The 12,591-nt window shown below is 44.2% G+C and overlaps 1 protein-coding gene across 2 annotated transcripts in view; it reads left to right on the forward strand.

Moving 5' to 3' along the window:
• Positions 1 to 10,531, forward strand: part of RUNX1 (RUNX family transcription factor 1) — a 90,276-nt gene extending 79,745 nt beyond the window's left edge. The window contains exons 4-5 of one of the 2 annotated variants that reach the window (XM_014786833.2): positions 3,750 to 3,911; positions 9,583 to 10,531. In XM_014786833.2, coding sequence (XP_014642319.1) covers positions 3,750 to 3,911; positions 9,583 to 10,058 — 638 coding nt within the window. In that variant the 3' untranslated portion in view covers positions 10,059 to 10,531. The remainder of the gene's footprint in view (positions 1 to 3,749; positions 3,912 to 9,582) is intronic. The other variant, XM_087418121.1, reaches the window with a different exon arrangement.
• The last annotated feature ends 2,060 nt before the right edge of the window (positions 10,532 to 12,591 follow it).

The raw sequence follows: 12,591 nt of genomic DNA on the forward strand, positions 1-12,591 counted from the left end.
AAGCATGTCATAAGTACCACTACGGTTCTCATCTCTAACGTGGGAACAGCTGTTTGCAAGTCTAGGTTAGGCAGATAATCCAACAGTTCGCCTGGATTCAGCCCATAGGTCCCCCACTAGCTGTAACTTCCTGAAGGCAAGGACTATAATCCATTCACTACTGAGTCCCCAACACAGTGGCCCTAGTAAAGCAAAAATGTTCGTTGGCAACATGAATGAATGAGGAAGTGAATAACTTCATGAACATATAGAGAAAGGAAGGAAGGAAGGAGGGAGGGAGGGAGGAAGGAAGGAAGGAACTCCCCACGTGATGATTAATGCAATAGGAAGAAGCCTTTCCAAGCATCATATAGTTCTGGGATCTTCACTAATATCACACTATAAGCTCCAGTGGGGCAGGGACCATACTGGTCTTATTTGTCACTCTGTTACCAGCTAAATTAGCACATGCCTGGCACATAGGAAATTTTCAATAAACTTTTGTTTTTTTTTTGATGGACTGATTTATCCGAGGCAGTCCCTTCAAGAATAAGTAGCCCTACTCTCTGGAGAATGACTGACAGTGGTTCTTTTCCTCAAACTATGACTTCTTTTCTGGATAACCCCCATCTTATCCTGTCTACTTCCTCTTCCCAGAATACACATATTTATTATTACAAGCACCGTTCTTCACCCCACACCTCCACCTGATTCTTCTCTGACTCTGTTTAACATACAAGTTAAGCAGAGAAGTACTGTAAAGGACCTATTTGAATTAGAATCCTGTGCTGTCACATTGGAGGGGGCTGGGAGATCATCTCCTTTCAGAGATGAGAATAAGAAAGTGTGAGCAAGTAATCCAAGGTCCCCACACAGACCAGCCCAGAGGTCACTTCTCCTGCCTCTCAGTCCAGCGCTTGGGGCCGCCCACAGCACTGCCATTTCTATACTTGCCTTCATGCATTCACATTAGCCATCAGAGCGAGGACGGTAACTGAATAGTAAACTCAGCATACACCATATTATTGGTCCTTAGCATTGTGTTTTGTTTTTCTGGTTTTTGGTTTTTATTAATAATACATATAGAAGAAAAAAATCAACTCAACATGAGAAGCTCGCCATCACCACCTTCTGGCCCACCGCTGGCAATGAACCCAAGGATAGTTCCCTGTGGTCACATGAATGAAAACTGATTGCAGAGGGGGCCTTTGGGTCTTTAGTGCTATGCCCCCTATAACACTGGAAAGCTAAGTTGTGGTGGGAAGGAAAAATATATTGAATCTAAAACCCTGTGTTAAAAAAAAAAAACATGGAACTTGGACTTTAATCATAAAGATCATTTTACCAAAGCATATTTTTAAAAGGCTGTGAAACATTATGCAACGTTTGCATGGTTTAATTATGAGTTTAGAAAAGCCTAGCACAACTTTTTCACTACAGTAAAACATGACAGAGCATGAATCATGGCATAATACTTTATGCTTACTGTGGTTTTAGACATGGGGGTGGGGTGCTGGGCTGTCTACACAACAAGGCATGAATTCTGTACCGCAATTCACACCCCGGAGGACTTTATGACAATTATAAAATCTCTTTTGTTTGCTTTTTAAATGATTAAAATAGCTGAGTACTATATATTCACTTAGCAAATCTGCGTATCTAGGACATACACATGTCTTATAGAATATATGAGTATATAATCTTTTTTTTCACTTAGAGAAAAATACTTGTAGTAATATGGGAATATTGAACAACCTGCGATTGCTCTTTGCTTTCAATTACTGGAAACACTGTTAGCTGTAAGATTACGCAGGATCTCTGACTGTGGTTGAACATTTATTTTCCACTGACTTTAGAATGGACCAGCTCTCTTATTCCTTGCCATCTCCTCAAATTCTCTAAAGTTCAGAATGAAATGAAGACCTTTCTTTAATGTAGATTTCAAAGATCCTAAGTTAAAATATTTGCTCAGGTTTTTCTTTTTTTTGTGAGGAAGATCAGCCCTGAGCTAACATCTGCCAATCCTCCTCTTTTTGCTGAGGAAGATTGGCCCTGGGCTAACATCTATGCCCATCTTCCTCCACTTTATATGGCAGCCGCCACAGCATGGTTTGCCAAGCAGTGCGTCGGTGTGCGCCCGGGATCCAAACTGGCAAACCCCGGGCCGCCGCAGCGGAGTGCGTGCACTTAACCGCTTGTGCCACCGGGCCGGGCCCTTGCCCAGGTTTTTCAAACTTAAAAATTCACTTATTTTAAAGAAAAGAAATAGGTCGGTATGAGGGAAAGCAGGGGCTGTCAGGAGAAGAGTGAGGAGAAAGACTGGGATCTCCAAATGCCTGATTCTGTTGTCCAATACAAATTCAGAGATCAACAGAAAAGGCACATTTTGACTGCTGCAAATGAAATCCCCTAGAGGGAGCAGAGCTGAATATTTTATAATGGGTAGGAACAACTCATTTCTTTATGTCATGGCAAATACAAAACCTACACCCAGTATTTTCCTAAGGAAGTTTGCTCATTCTAGATTTTCTCCCAGCATCATGAAGCCGTGGCTATGAAGACCCTTGGAAGGTGGACAGTTTGCCATCACCCTTGTCCACAAAGAAAGTGGGACACAAACAGAAAATGAATGTTTAACTCTAAAGAAATATAAAGCTATTTTGTGGTAGGACACTGTTCAATTTAAATCTCCTCAACATTTTGCCTAAGAATAGAAGGGGGTTTTTTTCTCCTCCTTTTCATCTGTAACAGTGTGATGCTTCTGATATCTAAGACTCCTGTGAATGCTGGAGTGAAATTTACAAAAACCATTTTACCTAAATCTTCTGAAGTCAGACTTTCGTCTCTTCTCTATCCCAGGCCTCTTTTAATGGCAATCTATAAAATACTTGCTCAACATTTGACCCTGTAAAAGTTGCAAACTGGAGGTCTTGAAAAGGAGCAGGTCACCTCTGTTAGTCTGGGTGATGGAGAACTGGGTGAACTGGTCATCAGGCCTCATTGCCAGTTTCCCAGCTAGACCTTTGCTGTGGTTCTTGGAAGAGAATCCACCTAAACAGAAAACATTTAAAAGCCCATGGAATATTTTTGCCATAGGTACAAAAAAAATACCAAAACCCTATGTTCTTTTTTGCTTACTAAGTACAGATAGAGGATCATCTGAGTTTATAAAATGTTTATGATGATGCTAATTGTAATTATTTGGTAAGGCTGTAATTGTCTGAGCAGCCAATACGTGGTGTAGTTCCACAGAACACTTCTACCTGGAAAGCATAATCAGCTCCTCTCATCATTATTAGCATGATTCAATAAAATCTTTGGAAGGAACAGTTATCAGATGAAAATCTTGAAGAATCAAACATAAACTATATTTCAGTATCTTCGGGGGGGGAATCATAGAACAAAAGCAAATACTTGGACTTAAGTAGGCTTACTGAACACTGGTAAACAGGCCACAGACACGTATAACATATTTAAACAAAGGTGGCTACAGTAATACGCCGCATAACGACATTTCAGTCAATGACGGACTGCACCTACAAGGGTGGTCCCATAAGATTAGTACCTAGGTGTGTAGTAGGCTATACCATCTAGGTTTGTGTAAGTACACTCTATGATGTTCGCACAATGATGAAATCGCCTAAACGCATTTCTCAGAACAGATCCCCATCGTTATGCAGTGCATGACTGGAGTTTCTTATTAAAAGACATCTTATTTTTTTAAATCCCACCCCACTCTACATATAACTGACCTCCCTGATTCTCTGCAGATACAAGGCAGATCCAGCCGTCCCCACCGTGGTCCTATGATCAGTCCTACCAGTACCTGGGATCGATTGCCTCCCCTTCCGTACATCCAGCAACACCCATCTCGCCTGGCCGGGCCAGCGGCATGACAACCCTCTCTGCAGAGCTTTCCAGTCGACTCTCAAGTAAGCTGCTTGAAAACACATTCTGAAGTCACGCTAGAGTGGAAAGTTCGGGAGACTAGAGGAGATGCATGAAGGGGTTGCAGTCATTTTTAATTGGATAAAATATGTTTTAAAGACAAGGTTGTCTATCTCTAAGTCCCACACCCATGCACTGATTTTCCTTAACACCCAGAGGCAGCGATTATGGATGTGGAGACAGAAGTGGCTTGGAGAAGTGGATTCTTTGCGGGCTGCTCACATTTGGCAGGCAAGGGTGGCAGCTGAAGGGTTAATAATATAAAAGGCCAACGTAGTCAGCTTCTAGAACTCAGATGGGACTGGTCCATCTGGTGGGGGTGAGCTTTCACAGGTCACATGAACAGCACACTGGGGTACATGTAGAATGGGAAGCAAATATACCCCAAAAGAGCCATTTCCAACTAAGAACTGCTCATACTGGATTGGAAAGCTCAGGTGTCGTGGTTAGCATAATCGTTGTGAATACGCACTCATTAAATATTAGTCATTTAACCTATGAGACCTCTGGGCTTGGCACTCACCCTTGCTCGTGGGCAGGGAAATTAGAGTTACAGAGAAAAATTCCTTTGTTGAAAGCAAAAGAAGAAACTCCCTTTTTGGGGCTTTGAAATTGGAGCTGGACCAAACTGTGAAAACATTTCAGAGAACTTCAGCATTATGAGGCCTGCAAACACACTTCATGTGTGTTGGGGGGAGGGCGGTTATTTTTGCTTTTCAACTCTTGGGATCAGATTATAGCAGATTGGGGGGGAGGCAAAGGGGCAAGGGCATCGTGTCTGCCATTTTAAACGTTGTGTAATGTTGTGTTTTGCAGACAATTGTGTTACTTGAGATTTCACCAAATGCTTTAGCTTCTTCTCAGAGCTTCACAGAATACCTTCTCAGAGCTTCTCAACAGCAGCACCATTGCCATTTTGGGCCAGAGAGTTCTTTGTTGTGGGGGGTCGGGGCTGTGCAACGTAGGATACTTAGCAGCATCTCTGACCTGTAGATGCCAGTAGCACCCCCTAATTGTGTCAACCAAAAATGTCTCCAGACATTCCAAATGTCCCAAAGGCCAAAACTGTTCCCCAGTTGACAACAAATTGCCTTCAAGTTTCTTGGGCTCTACGGTGAAATAGGAAAGCCAACATAGTTGCTCAGTTTTCACAATATTTTCGGCCATTAATGCCAAGATTTTCATGGCACCTGTTGGGCTAAGGAGTTGAGGGAAAAGCATAGGAATCATGATGTCTGTCCAGTTTGTTGCTTTAGAAGTTCTGCTCCCTCAAGACTGGTTTGATTCCAAGGGCATTTGTCAGCTTTTATTGATTCTTCTCGGTGGCACTGCTCTGCCCACTGGCTATGGTCTACAACTGAAAGAATTACTGTTTTCCTTGGAAATGTCCCTGCTGTGGGTCTGTCCCTTGGAATTTATTATGTAAGTCTTTGGACTTGGTCACCACCCAAGATCGACACCTTACAGTCCAAGAACCCTAGGGGCCAGCTGCTCCCACTGACCAGTGTTCAGATGCAAGGGTGACTTGTTGCTTTTAAAGGAATGAGTAACGTGTGTACTCCCACATGTCATATCAGTTACACTTTTGAATAACCTAGACTTCAATTACCCAAGGAGTATGGAAGGACGTTTTATGGCATGAGGGTGTGAAGCAGATAAAAACCACGTCCCGTTTTAGCACCCAAGAATGATCCTCTGCTGCCGTGGAGGCAGGACCAGAGAGAATTCCAGATGAGCTTTCACCAGTGGCAAAGAACAGCATGGGAGACTGCTCTTCAACTTGGCAGATTGCCCTCTGAGAAATCGAGCCTGGAGCACAGGCCTGAAAAGTGTTGTCATACGCTTGGGGGAAGGAGGCGGGTGGGACGCATAAAAGAAAAGTGGCTGCCTGGCGGTCAGCTTTGAGAACCCGACACTGCTCTGTGCCTGCTCTTCCTCTTAACCCCGCCCCCCAGCTCTGTGCTCTGCCCCTCTCCCCGCCCCTAGCCCCACCTGGGCCCTCTTCTGCATGGGAGACCGGCACTCTGTCGGTCTCTCTCTCTTTCCTTGCAGACAGGCTCCATACCTTGTCTGAAAAGAGTTGTCATCTGGAGGTTTTCTTTTCTTTCTCTTTTTTTCTTTTTTTCAAAAAATTAATGTTTAGCTGCCAACCTGGGCGACAGACAGCATGCATTAATCTGAGTCATGCAAAAGATCCTTTTAAGGCAGCCATTATCTGCTCAGGCTGCTTAATCCTTTGGGGGCAGTGGGAGGGGCCCGGAGGGGGGCTGCTTTCATCCATGTCAAGTTGCAGAAGGAAGGCTTGAGCTGTCATGGCAAATATTTAGCCCCAGCGGTGGGGAAACATTTCCAACTAAAATACCTGACTCTCCTAATCCCCAGATTTCCTACTCTTTAAAAGCTCCCTGTGACTATCAGGGGTCCCCACCTCTGCCCACACTGCTACTGAATAAGGGGGAACCAGGCCAGTCAAAAGGACAAATGAGCTACTGCCAGGTGGGTGAATTGTGCATGACCAATAGGGCTTGGTAGGAGGTGTCAGACTGGACACAGAAATGAAAACAAATATTTGAATAGATCGTTTGAATCTAAGCATCTAGAGGGCCAAAGTTGTTTTATTCTCAAAATGTGTATAAAAAGGATAATTTGACCAAATGGATGATCTTTTGTAGTATGACACTGGGACTGTGTGGATAGAAGAAGAATCACGGGCGATATTTAAGATCTTTCAGATATTCTGCCCACAAGTGAAACAACTCTTTTCCCCTGACAGCTGAGACCGTAACATCATTCCATTACTTCTGTCCGTGACAAATCACGGACTCGCTCAGGATTCCGGTAACTTGGTCCCATCACCAGGTTACCACATAGTAGTTGGAACAGACTGGCGGAGCATGTCCAGACATCGCCGTGAAACAGGGTGACCTTTCATTCATTTTGCAGTGGATTCACCTTTTTGTCTCAGGGCAAGTGAAGCAAGAGGAGTAATGGGCGGAGTCATTTATTTGTGTCCGGAGTATTGCATCAGTTGACAACAAATTGATTATATTTGCCTGATGCTTTTCCTCCTGCCTCGGCTTCTCCCTAGACTATAGAAATCTAACTGCAAAAATGGAGTAAAGCTTCCTGTTAACTCTCAAACATGTCACAGCTCTCCGTGGGAGCAAAAACAAGTGACACAGGGCTTGCTCAGAGATGGCCTCAGTGAGCAGGCAGGGACAAACCCTGTGGAATGAGGTGCGGCCTGGCTTCAGGACGAGCAGTGGCCATGCAAGGGCAGCCGTAGTACCACTGTCAGTTTACAGCTTTTTCCCTGCCCACATGTCTGACTCGCTTTGAAAAGATTAACAGGAGTGTTTGTTTGAAAGTCAGACTCCTGGTTTCTTCATCAGTGGAGAGATTTGCTGCAGACTTCGGTTGTTTCTATAAACTTTAATTACCTCTCTGATGAGGAGTATATCCCTTCAAGACATTCACCCCAAATTTACAGAGGAGTTCATTTGGAAGGAGGAAGGGAGGGCCAGGGAAGGAGACAGGGGAGAGGGGAGAGGGAGAGAAAGAGAGAGAGAACCAGAACACTAGCTCTCCCTGCTGGAATAATAGGCTTGAAATATGAGGAAGTTGATCAACAGCGGATGCCTTCCAAAAACAGATTAATCCACCCTGGTAGCTTTCCTTTCAGAGCAAGCTTTTGGCTCCATCAAGTTGCTCTATGGGCCCGAACACAAAAGGGCACAAGCCACATGCCACCCTGAGCTTGGAAGTTATTTTCTATGTTGATTTGAGAACTTAACAAATTTTAAAACATTAATTCTTGCCTCTGCTCTGTTTTGTTGCTGTCTTTTGGGTTTGCTGATATCAAGACTATAGTCCTGGCCTGGTCATTTGATGAATAACTCTGAGGAACAGAAAGTACCCCAGGATGCCATGTCTACAGTGGTGGCTCTCAGCGGGGGGTGGTTTTGCACCCCTCACTCCTACCCCCAGGACACTTGGCAGTCTGGAGACATTGTTGGTTGTCACAATGCAGGGAGTGGGGTCACCAGTGACGTCTGGTGGGCAGAGGCCAAGGATGCTGCCGCAATCCTACAATGCACGGGACAGCCCCCCACCGCCCCAACAAATAACTATCTGGCTCAAAATGTCATAGAGCCACTGTTGAAAAACTCCAATCTACAGGACACAGGGAACCCTTCCTGGCACCCAAACCCCCTAGGAGTTCCCAAGGGCAGCCTGTGGTTAAGAAAAATGCAGAAGGATGCAATGAAGGACAGCCAAAACCAGCTTGTGAAACTGTAGATGCATAATCCTAACAAAATGAGCTTTATAGACAAAGCTTCGCCATTCCTGGTAAAATTTCAACATGTGCAAAAAATGGAGTAGATAAAACCAGGTCCTGCAGCTATTCATGTTAACAAAACGGTGAAGCACATAGTAGAGAATATTGGGTGAAATCGAGGCTGTATTGTTTCTAAAAATGTGGAACTAGTCTGAAGGTGGATGTGGGGGAGAAAGAGTGGTGTTGAAATCCACTGACATTCACTCACCGTCATTTACTATGGCATGCATCAGGTTGAATCATAGGAAATTGCCAATTTTTAATTGTTCGAGGCTTACAGAAATGGCAATTTCCTATGATTCAACCTAAATACTATGTATAATGTATTAAAATGTTATATATTAATATTTTTATGACACAATATCATATTACATATGATATATTCTATTAATATTAATCTATTAATGCATCCATTACACTAGTAATTATTAATATTAATCTAGGAGTGCATCCATTACACTAGTAATTATTATATAGTGTTATATTGTGTTATAAGTTATATATTGTTATATTAATAGCACAGATTAAATTTATATTAACATTGGTGTATTAATATATTGGTTCTATAGAGGGCTGGCAAACTTTTTTTCTTAAAAAGCCAGATACTACATATTTTAGGCTTTCTGGACCCTGTGGTCTGTGTCACAAGCACTCAACTCTGCAGTGGTGGCTCAGAAGCAGCCGTAGATAATACATAACAGAGTGAGTGAGGTTTATTCCAATCAAAGTTTACATATGGACGCTGAAATCTGAACTTCATACAATTTTCACGTCAGGAAAATTATTATTCTTTTGATTGTTTCTCAACCATTTTGAAAAGTAAACCTCATTCTTGGCTTGTGAGCCATACAAACGTTGGTGGCAGCTGGATTTGGCAGGTGGGTTTGCCAACCCCAGAATTATATCAATGTTATATCTGTACTATACATATTACGTCTAGACTATCTGTATTATATATTGTATTATTATATATTATATTATAACAATACTACATCACATACCACATTACATTACATGATATCATATATTACTATCTTCTATTACTATAGATTATCATACCATTTCCCCGAGCAGCAGCAGCATTCTGGGAAGTCCCTATCTCCTCCCTGGGCAGCAGCATTCTGGGTAGTCCCCCTCTCCCTGGGCAGCAGCATTCTGGGTAGACCCCCTCTCCCTGGGCAGCAGCATTCTAGGAAGTCCGTATCTCCTCCCTGGGCAGCAGCATTCTGGGTAATCCTCCTGTGGGCGGGCAGCGGCGGAAGGGGCGTGGCCTCCCTGAACTCCCGTCTGACGGTATTTTCCCGCCCGCCCCACAGCGGCGCCGGACCTCACGGCCTTCGGAGACCCGCGGCAGTTCCCCGCGCTGCCCTCTATCTCAGACCCTCGCATGCACTACCCCGGCGCCTTCACCTACTCCCCGACGCCCGTCACGTCGGGCATCGGCATCGGCATGTCAGCCATGAGCTCGGCCACGCGCTACCACACGTACCTGCCGCCGCCCTACCCGGGCTCGTCGCAGGCGCAGGGCGGCCCGTTCCAGGCCAGCTCGCCGTCCTACCACCTGTACTACGGCGCCTCGGCCGGCTCCTACCAGTTCTCCATGGTGGGCGGCGAGCGCTCGCCGCCGCGCATCCTGCCGCCCTGCACCAACGCCTCCACCGGCTCGGCGCTGCTCAACCCCAGCCTCCCGAACCAGAGCGACGTGGTGGAGGCCGAGGGCAGCCACAGCAACTCCCCCACCAACATGGCCCCCGCCGCGCGCCTCGAGGAGGCCGTGTGGCGGCCCTACTGAGCGGCCCGCGCCGGCCGGGCCTCGGGCCTCGGGCCTCGGGCCTCCGGCCTCCAGGCCGCGCCGCCGGACGTCGCCCCGGGAAGAGCCTCCTCCAGGCCCAGCCTTCTGTTCTGAAACCCGCGTGGGCCCCGCCACCGTCTAGGGGCAGCGCGCCCCTGTGACCCCCGTGTCATCCCCCTGTGATCGGGGATCTCGCTCCGGGCCTGGGCCCCCAGGCCGCCTGGCTTCTGAAGTCCGTGCAGTTTGCCGTCGCTGTTGGCCCGTCTCCGAGTTTTCAAACCTGACACAACTTGAGGCTGTCCGTTCCACCACCACGTGGACACGTTGTAAGGCAAACAGGAAGATTCCCAGAGGGAAACTGTGAATGCTTCTGATTTAGCAATGCTGTGAATAAAAGAAAGATTTTATACCCTTGACTTCACTTTTTAACCAAGTTGTTTATTCCAAAGAGTGTGGAATTTGGGTTGGGGGGGAGGGGGGAATGCAACTCATCCTGTTTGGCATCTGATTCATATTTTTAATTTTCTTTTCCAGCACCTTATAAATTGCAAAATGCGTATTTGCATTTGGGGTGGTTTTTATTTTTATATGTATGAATTTGAGCTTGCTTCTTTCTTGCTTTGACAATTGAAAGAAATATGATTCCTTTTCCTGTTAAGTTTTATTTAACTTTTCTTTTGGACTTTTGTGTAGTTGTTTTTTTGAGAAACAGCTACGGCTTTGGGTCATTTTCAACTACTGTATTCCCACAAGGAATCCCTAGATATTTATGTATCTTGATGTTTAGACACTTACTTATGTGTTGATACTTTTTTTATTATTTAAATGTACTTATATTAAGAAGAAAAATATCAAGTACTACATTTTTTGTTTTTGATAGTAGCCAAAGTTAAATGTATCACATTGAAGAAGGCTGGAAAAAAAGGATGGGTATTGTGATCACTTGGTTATCTAAATATTGTTTACATTAAACTCCCTTTCATGTTAATCAAACGAGTTGGTAGCTAATGCAGCAATGTTTTTGAAAGGCTTTTTAGATACTGAGGGTCACTCCAAGGATCTGAAGTATGGAATTTTCTGCCAAGCTCAACAAAGGGTCTCATATCTGACTCCCTCCTTTCAAACAGAGAAGGTCAAATCTGCTTCCAGAGGGTTAAGGTAGATGCCAATAATTGCACCTCTGGAGAAGATTTATATTCTGCCTAAGGGTTTGCTCACTCCATGGCCTCTTGATCATTTCAAACATACTTTGTAACAAAACGAATCCAAAGTAAGCTGTGTGGAGGAGCAGTATTCACATGGGAACCAGAGGGATGAATTTAGGGGTTCCTTACCGGCTGGATTCTGGGGTAGGAAGGAGATCATCTGAACACAGAGTTTAGATTTGTTAGTTCCAAGAAAATGTTCCTCTTTGATACAGTACCTGTTCATTGATGCAGAACAAAACTTGTAGCTGTCCCCCAAGGCTGAGACTGAAAGGGACTAGACCAGCTGCCTTTGACGGCGGAAGGTCTCCAGCTGAATTTTCATAGGGTGGGCCCAGGCCTGAAAAGCCAATTTCCCTGTGTGCTCAGTGGAGTCACGTAGGAGAGCATCCCATCTGTGCAGGACCCCATGCCCTGCTGCTCATTCACCACCCATCTTTGCATTGCTCTCACCAGGCTGAGACCCTGCCCTGTGGGGGGTGTGCACTTTTCCCTGTGCATCAGCATGACAGGAAAGATTCATGTCACTGCTGCCCATGGCTACAGTTTAAGTGTATCCGATGTCACTGTAAATTTTATGGCACTATTTTTATTGGAGGATTTGGTCAGAATGCAGTTGTAGTACAACTCATAAATACTAACTGCTGATTTTGACGTGTGTGCTCAAAATGATCTGCTTGTTATTTAATGTACCTCTTAAATTTGTTGAAACAATTTCAGGTCAACTCTGAAGAGTATTTGAAAGCAGGACTTCAGAACAGTGTTTGATTTTTATTTTATAAATTTAAGGATTCAAATTAGATCTTTGGCTGCAGGCAGCAAAACAGCTGGACTTATTTAAAACAACTTGTTTTTGAGTTTTCTTATATATATATATTGATTATTTGTTTTACACAGATGCAGTAGCACTTTGGTAAGAGTTAAAGAATAAAACAGTTTGTTGTCAGTCAGGTCGTTTTTATCTAGAAAAGAGCTAAAGCAGATCTTGGAGAAACTCAGAATCTATTCATTTTCATTTTCGACATCATTCTCCCTCCACAATTCCGTTTCATGTTTAGTCTCTATTACATTTTTGCAGCAAAATTGCCCTCCAATTTAAAATTACTCTCAGTAAATTTAAAAATTTTATTTCTGATAAGGACCATTTAGCTCATTTACCCCAAAGTGGACTTAAATGTTCTTTTCAGCACATGTTGCCATATCTGACCTGACAAAATGTTGGGAAAAAATGAAGGAAAAAAATTTACATTTTTCAGTTCAATTCTGGTATCTGAAGATATTCCAACTCAAAACCAGCCTAATGCCCTACAAGGGGAATCCAATATTGT

This window comes from Ceratotherium simum, chromosome 27 (genome assembly GCF_057802395.1).
Source record: "Ceratotherium simum simum isolate JZ-2026a chromosome 27, ASM5780239v1, whole genome shotgun sequence".
NCBI lineage: Eukaryota > Metazoa > Chordata > Mammalia > Perissodactyla > Rhinocerotidae > Ceratotherium > Ceratotherium simum.